Source organism: Leptonotus elevatus, chromosome 9 (genome assembly GCF_054856555.1).
Source record: "Leptonotus elevatus isolate MCC_2025b chromosome 9, RoL_Lele_1.0, whole genome shotgun sequence".
Classification (NCBI taxonomy): Eukaryota; Metazoa; Chordata; class Actinopteri; order Syngnathiformes; family Syngnathidae; genus Leptonotus; species Leptonotus elevatus.
Genome location: NC_141247.1, coordinates 23257052 through 23277345, shown reverse-complemented (window position 1 = coordinate 23277345; position 20294 = coordinate 23257052). Strand labels below are relative to the sequence as shown.

General features: G+C 39.2%; 1 protein-coding gene across 3 annotated transcripts in view; it reads left to right on the top strand.

Moving 5' to 3' along the window:
* The first annotated feature begins 233 nt into the window (after window positions 1-233).
* LOC147168854 (uncharacterized) overlaps window positions 234-20294 on the top strand; it is a 96125-nt gene continuing 76064 nt past the window's right edge. For 2 of the 3 annotated variants that reach the window (XM_086085018.1, XM_086085016.1), the window contains exons 1-2: window positions 1948-2075; window positions 17434-17542. In XM_086085018.1, the coding sequence (XP_085941144.1) occupies window positions 17469-17542 (74 nt within the window). In that variant the 5' untranslated portion in view covers window positions 1948-2075; window positions 17434-17468. Of the gene's footprint in view, window positions 268-1947; window positions 2076-17433; window positions 17543-20294 lie in introns of those variants that run through there. The other variant, XM_086085017.1, reaches the window with a different exon arrangement.

Below are 20294 nucleotides of genomic sequence, written 5' to 3'. Positions count from 1 at the left end.
TAGCTTTGACTTGTATCTCAAGTCATCACTACGTTAGGGGAAAGGGACTTTTTATTAGTTTGTATACAAAACGGTTGGGTCTGTGGGTTGCCTGTCCACCCATAATGTGCGAAATTCAACACCAAGTAAATCAATCTGATTCGTTAGTTCAAAATTTTACATATTGACATAATTGCCTCTCTCCAACCAGGTTTCTCCAGTCATGACTTAAAGGCTGGGGTGGGCAAATAACCACCATTTTCAAGTGACTACAGGCAGTGCCAGAAGGTAAGCAGAGCTGCAGTGTTGTTGGATGCTTATTAGCATTAGCTTCTGATTAGCGCCACTTATTCAAATGTGCAGCGAGGTTGCCGACAGTGAGCTGATGAAGTGCTGCATGCATAAATGAAGATACAGTGGATCTTTGCTTGTACTGCTTACATCCACCATGGTAATAAAATCAAAGCAGGGTTTTGAATTGTGGACAAATTTGCATACTCTTATGTTATCGCTAAGCTCGGGTCAAACATGATTTTGAAACCACACTTGCCAGATGTGCGCCTAATGAAACCGCATCCAATTTTCAGGTCGGCGTTGGCATGACTTCCTCACGTCGACGACGGCCGGCGCAAGGTGGCGTCGAGAGCGCCGCGTACATAAACATGAGGTCTGGAAGAGAAAACGCCTTCGCCGTCCAAGAGCTCCGTGTTCTGCAACGTTAGCGACTTTCGAATCCAAAAAGGAAACGTTGCCATTGCGAGGCATCTGGGCAGTGAAAATTGAATTAAGAGCCCTCCAACCTTCAGACATAAATTACATCAACTCTCCATTGGTTTTTAATTTGGAAAGCATTACATTAAACGTTTTTATTTTGCGATTTGGAACACATTTACTTAAGCATTCATCTTGTTTTATAGCAAAAAAAAACAACAAAAATCCAACAAAGATTGATGATCTCAAAACAAAGCAAAATCTGCTTGTTTTACAAATGCAAAGATATTTTTGTTCTTACCAGGCACTTTTTGGAGGAGAGAATTTCATTTGAGTCAAGTATTTGTTTTTCTTAACACTCTTTAGAGCGTATTATAATTTACGAGTAAGTTAGGCTTGGAATATGTAATACCATAATACCTTAGGGGTGTTAGTCATATAAATACATATATTTTAAGCCGTGACGGTCGAGTTTCGATCTCAGGACAATATCGGGTTATTAATACTGCCAATACCAGCCACTTGCGTAAGGCAATCAATTCTGACATTAAGTCCTCCTCACTAGTAGGGGGCGCTACACTGTCAAATAATCATCATGGAAAACATTCCTATAGTTTTAATACACTGGTAGTTATTTTTATTTATTTAGGTTAGCTACTGTATGTTTACTTGTTTTAAGAAATCTTGCTAAAGTCCAATTTTCCTGTTTTATTATTCTAAAATTTCGTTTTAACGAAGTAATATGCATCTCATTCCATTACCAGTACTTTTTCCCCCTTATTTTTCAAGCCTAAATTTTTTTCAGGTGCGTGTATAAGGACGCCTTCATTAATTCTCATATCAATTAAAGTTAACAACCATGTGTACCACTGAATGTCATAATTGAAAAGTGTCCTATTTTCAAGGAAATTTTTTTGCAATTTTATATCTATTTTTTAGAGGAATATTCAAGTTATGAGAAATAAGTAGTAAGCATTAGACACACTTTAAAAAAGTCATACTGATGCTTTTTTAAGCCATAATCATTACGACTATATTATGGCGCAATATGATATTGAAGTTACATTTTAATGAGAAGACGATTGAATTTCATAAATACAATTTAGTTTTAAACGATACCAAAAAAAATAGAACTACTGTATAATTTGGACAAATAACCCTCAAGCTAATTTAGCATCTCCAATAAAAATGCTTCATAAAGCCAAACCTTCTTCTTCTTCTTCTTCTTCTTCTTCTTCGCCTTCTTCCCGTGATATATATGAAGCCGCATTCTTCTTTATCTCATTCATAGCGTACGTCTCTATATAACTTTAATTACAGATGACGTCCCGCGGCTCCCTGGAACGCCATTCCGTGTGGTCTCCGTTTGAAATACGGCGGATACGGTACGTGCGTGCGTGTGTATTTTATGGTTCGCTGCCACGGTTTATTGTGTAATAAGTCGATTACAGCCTTTACGGTGTGGCTCAATGACAATACGGCCGCGGTGGAAAATGGATTTCATGGCCGTGTTGCGAGTGCAACTGACAGAAAGATACACACGCTTACTGTCTTGGAGTTTAGGGCGGAGATTTATTTATATTTGTTTTAAAAACAGATTTTTGTCTGTATTTGTAACCTATAGCAGCTGTATTGTGATATCTTCATTCAGGAAAAAAAAACAAATTGTTCACCAACCACACTGAGGTTGTTGCTTTATCCCGTCATGTTTTTGTGTTTAAGGCAGGTTCTCAAGATGTATTTCTCTTCAATTCATATGTGGTATCATTTGCAAAAGGGCATATACTTATTAACTACGAACAGGGCACCAATGTTCCAATAAAACAAACATACTACGCCAATTATTTCTCCCTACCTCAATTTAGGGCCAATTATGACATCGCTGCATGACTTTTTTTGGGGGTGAGAATAAAGGTGTATTTTCTGAATAAAAGTAATAATAAGTTTTATTTTGAAATTAACTGTTATGAAATTATTATTATTGAATGCATATAATTATTAAATTAACTATTTCCTTATTAAACTTTGACTTTAATGTCATATTGTGATTTTATTTTGGAAAAATGGATAGGCTCCAGCACCCCCACGACCCTTGTGAGGAATAAGCGGTTCAGAAAATGGATGGCTGGACAACTTTGATCTCTTGGGGGTCTTTTTTTCTTTTTTAAACCACATTAAGTCTTTCATTATCGAGACTATATTTCGGTTGAATTATTTTGATTGATTCCCACCCATTTTCACTGAAGCAACCCCCTTCGCTCCCGGCTGTTTTACTGGATTTTGACTAATTTTGCAAGGCTCACAGTGTTGTATTGTTATAAAAACATGGAATCTACCAAATAGCTAATTTTCATCATTATTTACAAACCTGTTTAAAACTGTGGGGAAATAGAGCTTTTTTGCAACATGGCCGTGGCTGATCTCTTATACTTTGCTGCCACCTGCTGGCCGTTTTTGTAAAAACTACCATCGCTTTAAGCATTCTCTTCAGTTCAGAGGCCGCATCAAAGCCTTCTGTATGCTCTAGCATTAAAACGTATAAATACGTTTTTGGGGAGCATGGTCATATTTAAAATAGAACGTATTTTTATGTTTTTGGGGAGCAAATGAGTTTTCTTTTGACAATGAAGACATTTCTAAGTGACCCTGAGCTTTTGAATGATCGTGTAAATTAGAATCATCCAATTAAAAAAAATAATAATTACAACCAATATTCCATGCCTCTTAATAAACGGAGCCCATAGGCCGGACTTTGCCCAACCCTGATATCATGTTCTGCACTTTATTTGATTAGCCCCGATACCCCCGCCCCCCCCCCCGTGTCGTCATCATGTCGCCGAGTTCACGGCCACTATCAGCACTCCGGCATGAATGAATCATGGAAAATTGCGTCAATTATCTCTGGGCCGGATCCTCTTCATGTTTATAACCTTTCAACCCGTGTTGTTGCTCCTCGCGCTCATTTCCACAAGAGGGAATTATCAATATGGCTTGAATCAGGCCCGAGGATACATTATTGGTAATGGCTTGCAGAAACCTGACATGCCAGCAGCATACTGTGGTTAAGACTTCAAAGCCACGCGTGACGTATGGCGGCCATCGCAGCAGTCAATCGAGACGCACTTCTGTACTGTAAACGATCGAGTTTCACCTAATTGGTCCAGAAATGATTTGTATTGACTACAAATAATGTATCATTCGTTCATCCATCCATGCCAGTGACGTATAGTGACAAGCATGTAGCAGCATGTAATCATTTCCTGAAAATGTAATAATGCCTAAAAATACAATATTACATTATAATAAAACCCAATAATGTCATAATTTCACCAATTCCTTTTTGTGTTTTGAAAATCTAAGACTCTTATATACATTCACAGCAAAAATTTGAGTGTTAAAATGTTGGTGTTAAATTTTTTAGAGTTGACGTCAACGCCCAATGTGTATTTTTGAAGAGAACTCTGCAGAGTTCAGCTAAGTAAGCTCCGCCCACTCGATTCGAGCCGCTCTACTGCAAAGACTTCTGGGATTGCTAAGTGTTAAATGTACCACTTCTTTTTTTTTATCATGTTATATTTCATGTTCTATTGTTAAACACACAAAGGCGTCTTGAGTTCAGTGTTACATCAGCGTTTTAGTGTCAAGTTTTATTGTTGTAGTTATTTCCTGAAAATGATTTTTTTAACTCATTCACTCCCAGCCATTTTCACTGAAGCAACCTCCTTCGCTCCCGACTGGTTTACTGGATTTTGACAGATTTTTGCAAGGCCCACAGAATATTGTGCTATAAAAACATGGAACCTACCAAAAGAAAGATTAGAGTCTCTTCTTTCATCAGGGAAAAAAAAGAAGTACATTTGTATCTGATTCAGTTTTGCAGCAATTAGCATTAAGATCTAGCTAAGTTTTATCATTTTTCACAAACCTGTTGAAAACATTTGGGGAAAAGAGCTTGTTGCAACATGGCCCTGGTTGATCTCTTATACTCTGCTTCCACCTGCTGGCCGTTTTTTGTAATAACTACCATTGCTTTAAGCATTCTCTTCAGTTCAGAGGCTGTATCAAAGCCTTCTATATGCTCCAGCATTAAAAAAACAAAAACATAAAAAAACATATAAATACGATTTTGGGACCATGCCATTATTTAAAATTGAACGTTTTGTACGTTTTTGAGAGTAAATGAGTTATGTTTCATGTTTTATTGTTAATTACGTAAAGATGTCTTAAATTCACTGTTACATCAGAGTTTTAGTGTCGTCGTATGATTTTTTTTTAAATTACATTATTGGTGAAATTATTGGGTTTTATTATTATTATTTTTTGGTTCTAATGAAGTAAAAAAATTAATACATTTTCAGGAAAAAAAAAATATTGCAAGCACATTTAATCTGCATATCCTCCAAATTTTATTTCATTAACGAAAATGCATTTTCAATTTTAGTTTGAGTTCTTTCGGTTATTTTTTGTGTGAACTATAATAACCTTGGTAAATGAATTCTGTCCCGACAAGCTCACGTCGTGCTTTGCTTGTTGTGGATTATTTCTCACTGTTGGCAGTCCCGAATGGAGGACAGACCACCGCGACGTTTTCAGAAAGTGGGTGTTCTCCTCTTTGGATTTATTGCTATCTGCCACAAAGAGGGAATTTCACTTTCGCTCCCAAACACTTTGCCTTCCAACCCGAGCCGCTTCCTACCCGAGAGATTTTTCTTAAGAGTTGCCAGAAGATGCAAATATACGTTGATGAATGTACTTTCCCCCTCATTTTCAAGCTCGGCGTTCCTGTCCAGACTTCGTCGGTCCCTCCCAACCTCCCCAGGCCGGTTTGTTCTTCCAAGGCCTCGTGCGGGCCTGTTAATGCAATCAGGCCGAATCTCGCTTAGACATAAAATATAATAGACGGGGAGAGCGTAAAGAGTTATTGGATGGGGATGAACGCTTTCCTCTCGGTTCCGTTTTGGTTTAATTTATTGCTCCGTCTGACCTCTTGATAGTTTGCTTTGTTTGCCATCCAAACTGACGTCGTCGCAAAGCGGGCCGCGTGTTCGAACGCCGACGTCATCCTCGTCGCCTAGCGGCGGACGAATGAGATTTCAAGTGGGGGCCCCCCTCGCGTCGTGACAGGTGGATCCGACCGGCGGTTTTAATAGAAGCAAAACCTCAAAACATTTTGAGAGTTACCCCGTAGAAAGCAGACCTGATTTTGGATTAGCACCAAAGGGAATAAGCCACACCCCAGGAATGCAGATTGGCCAATCACAGGGCAGCACTGAACACCAGCCCGGCAATATTCTGCTGGCACTCCGTCCAATTCAGTGATAGTATCATATCGCTTTGCTCTTTTCAACTGTAATTACGTTTTTGTGTTATGTTTTTATTTCTGTTTACAAAACGACAAGTTAAACCTGATGAAAGTCGTCTCTGGATCAAGCTATGCGGTTGCATGCAGCGTCAGTTGATGCCGCGAAAAAAAGTAGTCCAGAAATATGTTGGTTTTGGATAAAGCTATGTGGTCATCCACATAGTTAAATTACAAAATAATGGATGGAAAAAAATAACACAGATACAAACAAATCCCGTTTTTCACATTTATAATCTCACAATATACATGAATTATTATGCCCAAAGATGTACATTATAAAATGAACCGACAGCTGTCACTTTTCTGTAGGTGTAAAAGTCATAATGAGTGGATTTAACATTGAATTTATCTTTAGCAAAAATTAGGCTAAACTTGAAATACTTCCTGTTTTCACTCTTCTTTCAATTGTACGCAGTTTGAAACAACAGTGTGCCACCATGACTGAAAGCGGAATTATACCCAGGCAGAATAAAGAAGCAATTACACAAAAAAATCGGATTAGGAATATGTGATGTTATGTGTCTGTCCAGCGACGTAGACAAAAATGTGGCCAAAGTAGGTTTTGAATACTTTGATGAAGTTTTTAAGGGCGGAAAAAGTCCCAAGAAATTGAAAACGGCCGCTTCTGGATATTCCCCCTAATATAGTGGCCAATGATGGGCTTGGGTGGCTTTGGCGTGGATGGCGAATGACATCAACGTGCTCGTTTTGGAATGTCGTTTTACCACACAAAAGGAAACGTGACACAATAGATGACGTTTATTTTTCTCTATTGCAATACTTTTGAAATCAATTGCAAGCAAAAAAATTAAAAAAAATCGTATAGTGCCAGGACCTTGACTAAATATTCGTGTTGTTTAGAGTCTTTTTTGAGTTGTTTTTGGTTGAGACGCAAATGTCCCTGAAAAAAAAAAAATCTAAATATTCCTGACAAAATATTGTGAATGTTCGTTGCTGAGAAGTGATGATCGGTGCTGGCCATTACTTTTGAAATACTATTTAAGTATTTCTACTAAATATGTACTGATTTTAAAATGACTTAATTAAGTGCAATTCCTAACAAAAGTGGCTGGAATTTCACTCTGCTCTACTACCTCCATATCTATATGACAATTCACGTCCAGGAAAACAAATTTTTGCAGAAATTGCGTGGGAATGCAGGAAGCTGAATGCTTATGAAGTAAATTGAAAGATAAATTATGTGAAAATGACAAAGTATTATTATTAAATGAATAAAAAGAACACTTGAACCATGGAGGCGTGAATTTTTGAAGCAAGTCTAAATTTATATAGAAAAGTTTGAAAGTACCCTCCATTCATTTAGATGGATGGAAATGCAAAAAAAACATAAAATCACTCAATAGCGCCACCTAGGCATGCAGTACCCTCCATTCATTTAGATGGAAAAGTAGAAATAATGATATCCAATTGAAAGAAGCAACAACAAAATTCACTCAATAGCGCCACCTAGGCATGCATTCCCTCAACTATAAAAATAAATAAAATCTTGCAATGTTTTCATCAGTGTCCCTGCATCGTCTCAGTGAGACATTCAGGTTCAATTTTTGCTGTCTGGCTTTCATTACTTTGTCTTGTGTCACTCCTCCTAGTGTCTGCTTCCATTTGTTTTATCATCTTTCAAGTAGAGTCCCACTTTTTTTCATTATTTTTTTTTTAGAACTCGATGTGAAGGTTTTATTGACGTTTGCCTGACCACACACACACACACACACATACACACATAAATTACCTCATGCTAACACATGCTAATGGCCGTCCAAAAATCTTGTCATGTGGGTACTCTCAGTGGTTCAAGTTTTACACCCTCGACGCTTGACTTTTACAGCCTCGGACCACACCTGTACCCTTTGGTCCTGGAAATGGAACAAGCCAATAATAAGTCCCATTGGGTACATTAGTGACGCTTTAGAGACGGAGGGACTTTTTACTTAGCAGGATTACAAAAAAAAAAGAGAAGGTTTTCACAAAAATGTGCCAATAAAGACAGTAAGGTTTGGTTGTAGTTTCACTTCATTTTCAAATCACTAAATTATTCTATTTAAACCTATATTTAAATTGAGAGAACAGGAACAAAACAATAGAAAAAATATGATTAAAATACAATTTCAAAGCAACATTTTTCTTGATAAGAACAGTAGTTTTGGATGTGAGCCTTAAAGGGGCGTGGCCTGTTAAGTGACATCAGAAACGTGTCTGGTTTGTGTATGTTTTGAAGATACGGGCGTGCGTGGTGGCAGCACCTTGCATGACCGAACCCAAGGCTGTTACCTGAGACCTGAGCAAATGTGATATCATTTTCACCCGACAGCAAGTGGCAAAATGGCCGCCTTCTGATATCGATAAAGACTGCTGGGCTTAATGAATATTGAATAATGACTTTTCCTTTAACTCATTTGCTCCTAAAATCTTATAAATACAAAGACGTATTTATAAGTAAAAAAATTAACAAATGTTTAACTCATTCAAACCCAAAAATGTATAATTAAGTTTTGTAATACTTTGTCCTAAACTCCCAAGCTTTGATGCAGCCTCTGAACTAAAGAGAATTCTTGAAGCAATAGTAGTCATTGCAAAAACGGTCAGCAGGTGGCAGCAGAGTATAAGAGATCAACCAGGGCCATGTTGCAAAAAGCTCCCTCTGTTTTAAACAGATTTGTGAATAATGATGCAACTTAACTATATTCTAATGCTAATTGCTGCAAAACGTAAACAGATTAAAAATATACATTTTTTTCCTGATAAAAGAAGAGACTCTAATCTTTCTTTTGGTAGGGTCCATGTTGTTATAGCAATAGAACACAATATTTTGTGGGCCTTGCAAAATCAGTCAAAATCCAGTAAACCAGCCGGGAGCGAAGTGGGTTGCTTCAGTGAAAATGTCTGGGAGTGAATGAGTTAATTGTTATTCCACCAAAGCATACTGCGAAAGCACCGCCGTATGTTACCTTTAGGACTGACGTGTACTCATTTAATTGTACTTTGGCTGGTGAATGTACCACGTTATTGTACAACGTGTGCCATTGTTTTGCGAATTTCTCAAAAGTCTCAGCAATTTGCACGGGAATTCAAAGCGCGCAAATGTCGCAACTGAACAAAAGGCTCCTAATCAGCCTCATGAGTTGCAACCGCATGCACATCCGCTAATAACCGCCACAAAAAAAAAGTGCAAACAATAGAGACTCAAATGGTACAAATAGATTGTGGGTAACTTAAGATTCTTGTTTGACAAAACCTCACACGTCTCAAAAGAGGAACGGCACGTCGGCTTTGCGTGTTTCCAAAACAGACAAAGCGTATTTTGGTAACAAATTCTTCAATGGAGATTTCCTCGGCGATGTTTGACATTTTATGTGATAATTAGGAGGAGCGCCGCGGGGGCTCAACCTCCCCACTGACGTTTAACCTTCATCAGACTCGCTCGGCTAATGACGCAACTCCGCCGCTTGACGTCCGTTTGCTTTTCGGGTCCAAACATCTGTTCTCGTCTCGCCGGGGCGCAGTTTGGCACGGAAACGATCGACTTCCTCCACAAAAAAGTCCTTCAGACAAGTCAAAATGTATTTGTGTGTGAATGACAGCAGTGTGTGTGTGTGTGGAGTCTGAGGTTTGAGTGGGTGGAGGCCAGCGCATGGTTCAAGTCCTGTGACACCCGTTCAAGAACCTGACGTCAGTCGAATTGTCCGCTTCCATTGCTGATCAGTTTTCGTACGAAAAAAAATGAAATTGGAGTTTCCCGGAGATTTCCTAAATTGTGTAAAAGGGGCAATGTTGGCGTAACAATTCGCCAAACTGCAGACCTTCAAAGTAAAAGCATGTAATATAATAATAAAGCTACGGCACACTTTCTTGTGATACATGATGGCTTAACACTTGCACTTAATAATCAGTAATTAGCACAAAAGTAGTTATGCGAACGCGCCATGTTGCCCAGGAAAGTGTGGTTTATTATTATAGTGGTGTGCTTTTATTTTGAAGGCCTGACTTGAAATGTTGGGAATAAACGGCATTAAGCAATTCTTTTTTTTTTCTTCTTTTTTTTGTCATTTAGGAGTAATGTAAGAAATTATTTTTCCCGTACTTGAAACACCGTTATTGTACGCTAAATGCATTGCGTTACGAATGATTTATTACTTTACGAGTCAACCGCCGCATCATTGTAGTAAAAGCTCAGCATTTTATTGAAGTTAGTGCATGAGTTCATGTTCACGCGCTTTTGTATTTTGGAACATGTTCAAAATGTCATTGCGACAAGAAAGATAATTGACTCCTTCACTTCCAGCCATTTTCACTGAAGCAACCCCCTTTGCTCCCGGGTGTTTTACTGGATTTTAACAGATTTTGCAAGTCCCACAGAATATTGTGTTCTATTGCTATAAAAACATGGAACCCCTAGAAGAAAGATTTTAGTCTCTTCTTTCATCAGGGAAAAAAAAGTATATTTGTATCTGTTTCCTTTTTGCAGCAATTAGCATTAGAACGTCGCTAACTTTCAGCAATATTCACATTCCTGGTGAAAACACTGTCAAAAAGAGCTTGTTGCAACACAGCCCTGGCTGATCTCTTATACTCTGCTGCCACCTGGCCGTTTACCATTGCTTTAAGCCACCTCTTCATGTCAGAAGCTGCATGAAAGCCTTCTGTATGCTCGTGCATACAAAAGCATATAAATACGATTTTGGGAGTGAAGGACAAAGTATTAAAACCTTTATTTACACGTTTTGGGGTTTAAATGAGTTAATAGTCTTTCCTAAACATTCTCTTAACAGTCTTAATCGTCGTAAATGTTCTCACTTCAGTGGAATACAGCCGCTTTACTATCATTAATTTTTTTGCTTTAAAAATAAATGTTTTATACTGTACATGATTTGATTTTGTAAACAATTCCACACGTGACAAAGACTGACTCTAACAACCAAGATTTAGATTAGCTCCTCCCCCGAAACACAGTTTGTCTCTTAGTCAAGGTGTATCACTTCCATATCCTTCCATGGACCAAATGTACTACTTTCCTATTTAGACAGAGCCATCTTCTGGCATCATATATGTATGCGAATTGCGAAATAGCAGAAGTATTTAAAATTAGCTAATAATACATCCTGGAAGGAAACCATATGACCACGATGGGAATATTTCTAAAATGGTGCCGTTGAAATAAGCAATAATAATGTATTGTAATGGGCCATAAATTAAAGTCTATTACGGTGGGAATCTTTAACATATTAAAACAAAGAGTCCTACAAATAACAAGCTTGCGTCTGTCGTGCCAACAATGAGGTGCAGTACGACGCAACATGGATTTCGAGCTCGTGCTCGTGCTCGGGTACGGTTCTTGGCATTCAGCCGGTCTCAAGACTGGAAGTCAAAACATGGTGGCGCCGTACATTCATAAAACTCAAGACCAAAAGGTCTGCATTCAAATGGCTCCTCCAGACATGCAGTGCAAGTCTTTTGGTCAGCGGGGGGGGGGGGGGTGGGGGGTGAGTTTTCGAGTGGGCGGCCACAGCCTTAAATGTCAAAAGTCCGGAGAGGCGGACTTCTTCGCGGTTACTTCAGCTTCATGCGAGGCCAACTCGCGGACGGGATCTGGCACCGTCTCGCCTGGTCGGGGCGACCAATGATGTGAAAGGTTTGACCTCAGTAAGGTCGGGGCAGGACGCTGACGGAGGAGTGCTGTTACTATCGATTCTATTGGTTATTCAATCGATTCATTTTATTTTGCATGAAAGTGTAACTAAATACAATATCAACTTTTGCCTATTCCTTTTTAATGGGACAGACATTCAACTTAAAAAGTATCACTTTCCAGTCCAGTAACCAGGAGGTCATCATTTCATCATTTAGCTCTCAATTGACTTTCCACAGCATTCCCACGCAATTTCTCCAGATATTGCACTTCGGTCTCGTATTTTTTTTAAGTGATTTAAAAAAAAGGGGGATTGATGTTGTAATGTCTTATTTTGATTTGAATCAAGATAATCAGTCTGCTTTCAAGAAGGACCTCAGAAATGATTGAATAATTATTTGAGAGGCTAAAATCGGAGCATTTAGACGATTTCATGTTAAGGAAATGACTCCAAATGATGACTTAATTATTAAAATAGTTGCTAATTAATTTGACAATTGATTACTTGTCGATTTCATTTCGACAGCTCTGCTCACTCGTTCACCCTATTTCTTAATTCTGAGACATTTTAAGAAGAAGGACTTAAACCCTTTAACAATCAATAAAGACATAATTTTTTTTTTATTTTATATATTTTTTTGGGCAGTTGGCAGAAAAATCAATACAGCGGTGCCTTGAGATACAAATGACCTGACTTTTCAGTTTCTTGAGGTGAAAGCTTGTCATTTAACAGGAAACAGGACGACAAGTTACAGCTCAAAGGTTTTACAGATCTTGGATTCAATTATTTATTTTTGTTAGGGGGATTTTTTTGCTGTTACTTCATTGCATGTCATGGCAATATTGCTGAAAAGATGAAATTGTCATTCATCTTTATTGTGTCACCGGTGGTCAAGACAACCGTGGTCCATCCATGGGAAGTTTCCCCAGCGGGCTTCCCGCATCCATTTGTGGCCATCTTTTCACCACAATGCACCCCTTGAACATGTTGACGGATTCCCACTCACGCACCCTTTTAAAGGCCCATCAAAACAAAGCTGATGATATCGACAGTAACGAAGGCATTATGTTTGCCGAAAATGAAACTGGAAAAAAAACCACATCAAAGATTGACAATGGGGGTGTCCCGGAAGATTTGATTTCAAGTATGAAAATAGCGTGCATTGTTCGCACGTTCTCCACTCGTCTGCAGCGAGCAAACACGACGACGCCGAGTCGGCGTGAGAGTAAGGAGAGTTGAGCTAGCGACCGATCTGACCAAGCTAACCTTCAAAATTCAAGCAGTTACATAAGACGTTAAAATTTGGCTATTTTCAAAATCCAACAAAGATTCCGATTTTGTTGTCAGGGGCAGCGCCGTACGACTTCCAGGCCGCGAAGAAGAAGAAGAAAAAAAAAAGAAGAAGAAGCAATCCGCTCTTTTCTTATCCTTTCTGATTTTGGAGTCTCTCCACAAGAGCCACAAATCACCGAGCCGTGCCTCCGCCTCGGACCACCCGTTCTCAGCGTGTATCGCACTTGAAAGGAGGCATGTTTTATCAGAGGCGCGCCAGAGATAAAACGTCAGTCCACCTCCTAATGTGAAGCGAAAGTGTTTTTCTTGAATCCTGAACTCCCTATTAGGTCTGAAAAACAACAAAGACCCGAAGGCGGGCGTAAATCATCCCAACGGGCAGTCCCGGAATTGAAATTGTTGCCGTCGCGTTTGAACTTTGATAGGTGTGCATATTTGTCATGCGGTGGACGCCTCGGCCCTCGACTGTCTTCGACGGACGGCGTTTTTAGGGGGCGGGGGTCGTTGCCGGCCGTGCGGTTCTTGGTGGACGGTGGCCAAAAGAAATGGAAACAACCTCAACCAGAGAGAGAGAGAGAGAGAACAAAGCGCACAAACAATCATAGCCAAAAAGAAGAAAAACAAGCAAAGACTCTATTTCGCCGGACTTGAGTGATGGAGTACGTGCACTGCATTTTTTATAAGACAACAGTGGGATAGAAATATTTACATTGGCCAACTCAAAGACAACACTTCATCTCCAAGAAGCTAACAAAGGCATGAGGCTCGTTCGTGCACTTCATCAACCAGCATCCCGGGAATATTTGCTTTTCCTGTTATGTGCAGTCCAGGCCCCTAAAATTACTTACAATTGTTATCAATGGTTTAAACTTTAAATACATCTTAAAATGCAAGCAATTATAAATATTTTTAGGGGGAAGGCGTCAATTATTAGCGTTTATTTTACTATTTTTACAGCCTGGCTCCGTCTCTTTTTTTTGTGACTAGCAAAGGTTTACTGAATTAAAAAAATTAACAATCAAGTCAAACGGGATAATTCTTTATTTTTATGTCAAGAGAAAAAAAAAATTGTTGAAATTTTACGACATGGTTTGAATGAGAAAAAAATCTGATAAGTCTAAGAATAAAAAATGTAAAGGCAGTTTAAATCTTAGCTAGTTAGCTAAGTAGCTCGTAGCTACGTAACTAGCTAGTTAGCTAGCTAGATGGATAGATAGATGGATAGATCTTTAAGTGAGTTTTAATAGTTTTAAGTGTGTTTTCAGTGAGTGGTAAGACTAATTCAAAAAAATTAGCATTGTCTGCATAGCAGCTTTTCACTTCGTGTGTGTTTGCACGCGACTCATGGCTGTTAATTCCTTTGCGCTTCTTTAACAGTTATGAATGTGAAAATGCTACTTTCCTTTACACACTTGGTACGAATGTAAACCATGTCCAATGTTTCCTCACTTCTTCCTTCAGCCGCTGATGGTTTGATACAGGCTCGGTTTTCTTGTCGTTGGTATTTATTTGCCGTGGAAAACACCGTATTCGCGCCAAGAAAATCACGTCGGACAATTTGGCTCGGGGAACGTGACAGGTCCCCGCCCTGGTTTTTGTGTTTTTGTGAATCAGCATAGTGTATCCTGCCATTACGCACGACGAGAGGAATAATAAAAATAAAATAAAAAATCCTTTCAACACTTTAGCCTGAAGGAAACTGTCGTCGTTGTTGTTTTTTTTACTCTTCACGTGAGCCACAGGTACGCGCTAGCACGATCCTTAAGTCAGATAAAACCCGGGAATGCCGGGATGTCTGCAGCGTGAGCCTCGCACCGTGTAATGATCCTCATTATACACTCGCTGACAGATGAATGCTATAAAAAAAAAAGAGAGAAAAAAGAACGCTTAAGCCAGGAGGTCGTCTGAGCTGTCAACGTTGGCTTCTCGTTCCCCCCGCGTGGTCACGACCGTTTCATTTCCTTTTCCGTGCAGGTAAATCCTCCCTCCTCCGTTCCGTCATGTTATTACAGGTCAAGTTTTTAATATTCGCTCCTCAAGATAAGACAAGGTTTTTTAGCTATATGTACTTATTATGGCTTCTGTGAGGTTTTAAATGACATGGGACTCAGTGGACTGTGGGAAGAAAAAGTTTATTAAAATATGTCACATATTTGTATTCGGTTTCAGTGGTCCCGTCAAGAAAAACATACTTGGGAGACTTCATAATGAACATTAGAGGCTTTATGTAACTTACTGTATGTGTAGCTGCTTTTAAACGGCATCATTTGGGCAACTGGATTGGGGAGAATACAAATCTATGACCTGTGGAACCATTTTCTTCAGATTTTTTTTTTCACATGAGCAAATATGAAAAAGTACTGCAAGGGTGCAAGTACCGTTGACATTCTTAACCTTTAAAAATCCAATCGACATTTTATGCCATCGTCGAGAAAAAGAAAGAATTGAATTGTCAATCTTGTTTCTTTTAAACGAGCCTAAATACTCAAAGCATGCAGCAAAATGTCACACATTTTTTTTGTACAAGGCCTTCTTGGTAGCTTATGTTCTGTCTTAACAGGTATGAATTACTTTAAGATTTCAATTTTGGACTATTAGTTTTTTAATTTGTCTAACAGGTCGTCCTTCCCATTCAAAGCATGCAGCAAAAATATTACACCTTTTTTTTCTGAAAGAGTGTTTTGCTACTGAAATATTACATATTTTCTCCCAAAATCCAAAGTCCCAAAACAATTCAATATTAAATAGTTGATGGTTAGCTCAATACATTATTTGGGCTGAAGTCGTTCTGCGCACCATTCGCTTCCTGGTTCTCCACCAATTGCTCTCTCCCAGACATATGGGGCCTTCAGGGACAAGCACATAATACATCGTATCACAGTGCATCCACAGTACAGACAGTAAAACAAAACACTACAATATTTTTGATACAATAAAAATTTAAGCACTTTTTCCATCCAGTACAAACACTTGCTATCGTTTGAGGAACCACCCACCATCTTTTACTGTTTAAAGACATTTTCCAAGCTAAACACCAGTACATCCAATAGACATTTTGCGTGTATTGTAAATGTCACAGTTTGTGCTCAAAGCCTGTACATTGTTGTCGGTGACCACAGATTTCCACCGGCTTCCTCGCGAGACCTAATCAAGACTTCCTGTTGCCTTTGGAATTCACAGATAGGCCGTGTCGCCTGCGCTGATTAGCAACGACAATAAAAAAAAAACAAAGGCTCCCTGAGGCGGTGGCTTTAGCCTCAGAGATATGATTCACGCTCGTGGTTTGCGGTGGAAATTAAGCCTCAGTCAGTGGCAATCACAGCTCACTTCCTTTGCTTTCTCTCGCCTACGATCGCTGCGCTCATCGACACCAACAAGCTACAATTGTGCTAAAATAACACCCTTAAAATGACGACACAGTACTGCTATGCAAGTAGATGTCCCTGCTTCATTTAAATGTCCTTTTCACATAGGAAATAAAGTGGTTTGAAAGGGCCAGTTATGTCATTACTTTCCACGCACAAAAATAGAATACAACACTCTGGCTTTTAGTGTGCGCTCATAACTCATAACTAGCTGGCTAGCTAGCTAGCTACAAGAGATGTAGCTTGATGCAATATTCACACAAAGGTTAGCGATAACTACCTAACTGTTAAGCTCACTAGCTACCCCTTTACTGTATTTAGTTAGCTACCTTCTTACCCAACTACCTATTTCGCTAGTTATATGTATATACCTAGCAAGCTACTAGGGCAGCACAATTAATATAATTAAATTTGGATCGAGATCATAATTTTGGCTGCCACGATTTAAATTAATCAGAACGTTGGCGATATTTATTTTATCTATCTATCTAGCCATCCATCCATCCATCCATCCATCAATCTCTACAGTAGCTACGGTATGTATCTAAGTAGCTACTTACTTACTTACCTAGCTAGCCAGCTAGCTAAATCGCTAGCTAAGATTTCAGTTTTTCTTATTTCTTTTTCAAAGCATGTAGTAAAATGTCCTACTTTTTTTTTTTTTTTGCCTTGCTATGGAATTTAAGAGGTGCACTGAAGTTGGATAATTACTTATGTTTACAATTTGATTTATTGTTCAAGTTTTATTTGCCCACCAGATGACTTTTTTTTCCCCCTCCATTCAAAATATGCAGCACATTTTACATATGAATGAACTGATAGCTTTGTTGTTGAATAAATGTTTTGCCTAAACATAAACATTTCAATCTGGACGAGTGCCATTAGTGGCCTCTTATGAATGCAGTTTTAATGCAATCTCTACAGACAGCGACTTTCCTCATTTAATTCCATTAAAAATGGCCTGAAAATGTCCCTTGGTAGAGAAACCCAAACATAAATGTGAAAATCAGCCCCGTACTCAGCAATCGTTCACTCAGCAGCCTCTATTCATTGTGACAAAGTGCCTTATTCCACACAGGTATATTTTCCAGCCAGACAGGTGGCTCACAGCTGATGGAATGGAAACTCGAACCCTTCTGGCTTGTCTGCATGAGCGCCGCTCTGCACCTCCAGCCGCCCACGTCAAGGTAAGAACCCCCCCACCCCCCCCCCCCCCCCCCTTCACCCCTTCGCGAATGATGCCGCCGGGGTCAAGTCCCAGCGGCGGCAACTGGATACGGTAGCCGGGCAGCAAATGGGGCGACGTGGAGGTACTGGGGCGAGTTCACGGTTGCGTAGAGTTTCACGTGTTGTCGACAGCTCGCCGGGTGCCTGAATACGTCAGCAGCAGGACTCCTATTTGTTTTACTTGTGGGTGGCTGTTTTTTTTCCCCCCAGGTGTTGTCGTAAACCCCCGCTGTTCCGTAAACCGCAAGTAATTGTAACACTGGTGGAGAAAATGCTTCTAAAATTTGCGACAAGAAACACAATATGAAGTTTCTGTCTGTCATCTCTTGGCTATATTCAACATTAATAGGGTTATTACACAGTCACATTCCTTTTAGGGGACTCGGGTACAAAAGGGAATTAAATGGACTTTCTACACACGCCAACGTCTTGATCTGAAATAATCTGCTTACAAAACGCACCAAGAGCGATCTGACACACACACACAGTGAAAGAAAAAAAAAAAAAAAAGACCACACAGTTTTGGAGTAAGCGAGGCGTTCACGTGACTGGCGTACCGCGGCTTGTTTGCACAGAAGGTGCACGTTAGCTGGGAAGATTTAGCAGCAGCTGCGTGCAGCCTGCAGGTATGCGCGGCGCTGCATGCGCTTTTGAGCTCGGCGGGGGCCACACGCACGAGCACACGCTATTGGTCACTGCAGAAGAAGAGGCCAAGAGGTCAACTTTTTTATAGTTATGGATATTTCTTGATTTATGGAGCAAATCATCCTCTTTTTTTTTTTTTTTTTTTAAATATTGCAAATCTTGATTCCAGATGTGATTGATCCAATATGCATCTGTCAATTTGCATAAGAAAATTTGTATTGTCCACTTTAATAGGTACACCTGCAGCAGAGCCAGTACAAGAGAGACATCCAAAACGCGTCTTTCATGAAGATAATAATGCTCAGTTTTGATTGACACGGTCTCTGAAGCATATTTATTGAACTGTATTGTCTCATTTTATTTAAAATAAATAAATAATAAATAAAAATGAAATGGAAAAAATAAAGCAAAATCACATTTTCTTAATCACAAACAAACTAAAAAAATATATAAAAATTGTCTAAAAATACTAGTAAATAATACTGTAAATAATAAAAATGACAAAAGTCAATAATGCTGAGAAGGACAAAACAAGGTCTACAAATTATAAAATAAGTAAACTCACAAACAAATAAATAAAATACTTTTAAAAAGTAACAATAAAATAAAATAAGTTTAAAAATATTTTAGAAATACAGGTATACTGTATATATAATAAAAAAAAATTGGGATATAATGATGACAAAGAAAGAGCTACTAAAAGTAAATACAAATATAATAAATATAATTGATGGCATATGGAAAAATATTAAATTAAAAAAACTAAATAAATGGGCGGGCAAAAATCACTCTGAAACTAAAACAAATAAAAAAGGCACCAAAATAAAATGTTGAAATAATATACAAATTGTATATATTTTTTCAGTAACTCTGACAAACTGTTAAATGTAATCACATCCAAAATAACCATCAATTTTTTTTTGGAACGACAAGGACAAAATGGCTCTCAGAAGCCCAATCCAGAAAAAAACTATTATCTTAAGCATTTGCTTGACCTGACATTGCCACTCCCAGCACATTTTTGTGTTGATTATCGCGCCTGCATCCATTCCGTCATCAACCGGACTAAACCTTCTGGCGGCAAACGCTGGCCACGTTCATCAGAGGCCTCGCAACGTGGAGACAATTTTCTTCCACTCTTTCTTTCACGTGTGGAACGAAGCCTTACTAATCAAGTGTAAATCCTTTGCCAAAGTGACACGGGCTCCAAAATATTCCCCCGGCGGCGTCCCACCGAAGTGGACAGCTGGAAGCCATTGTGCCGACTGACTCGGGGAGGTCACCATGCATCTATCTATCTATCTACTACTAGCTACTTAGCTAGCTAGCTTAGATTTGAACTGCCTTTACATTATTATTATTTTTGACGTATGAGATTGTTTCTCATTCAAAGGATGCCGTAAAAAAAAAAAAAAAAAAAATCTTCTCGACATAAAAATAAATAATTATCCTGATTGACCTAATTTTTAAATTTTAAATTCATTAATCCAATGTTACTTTATTGGTCTAAAAATTATTAGTTCGCCTAATTGTCGTTGCCATTTAAACAACAGCAAAACGAAACGACCAGATTTCAATTGAGTGGCACGATTGTCATAGAAGAAACTGATTGTCTTTCCAAACGTCGCTGTTGGGAAAAAAACGACGTGTGTCGTCAAAATGTTGTGATCATCCCCCCAGATTAGCCTCGAGGGTCTTAACGAAAAAAGGTTAATTAGGTGGTGAAACGCGACATCGGCGCTACCGTTCTGGTGAACTTTGGCGCTCCACCTCTCGCGCGTCGCCGCCTGTAAGCCGAGACCCCCGCACGCCGACGCCAGCAGCTGAGCGGCAGCCATGACCTGTCAGGCGGCATTAAGACGGAGCGCGCGCACACATGGTGTGGTGCGGCGTTCCCAAAACAGACCTCCATTCTCGCTCCCACCCTCAGGGAGTTCAATTAGAAGGACCCCCCCTCCCTCTTTTCACCAACCCTGATATGAACCCTGGGAACGCAGCTCGCCCTCCCCTTGAAATTAGTTTAGGGTAATTCCACTTACGTAATGAGGCACCATAAGTATTTTTATA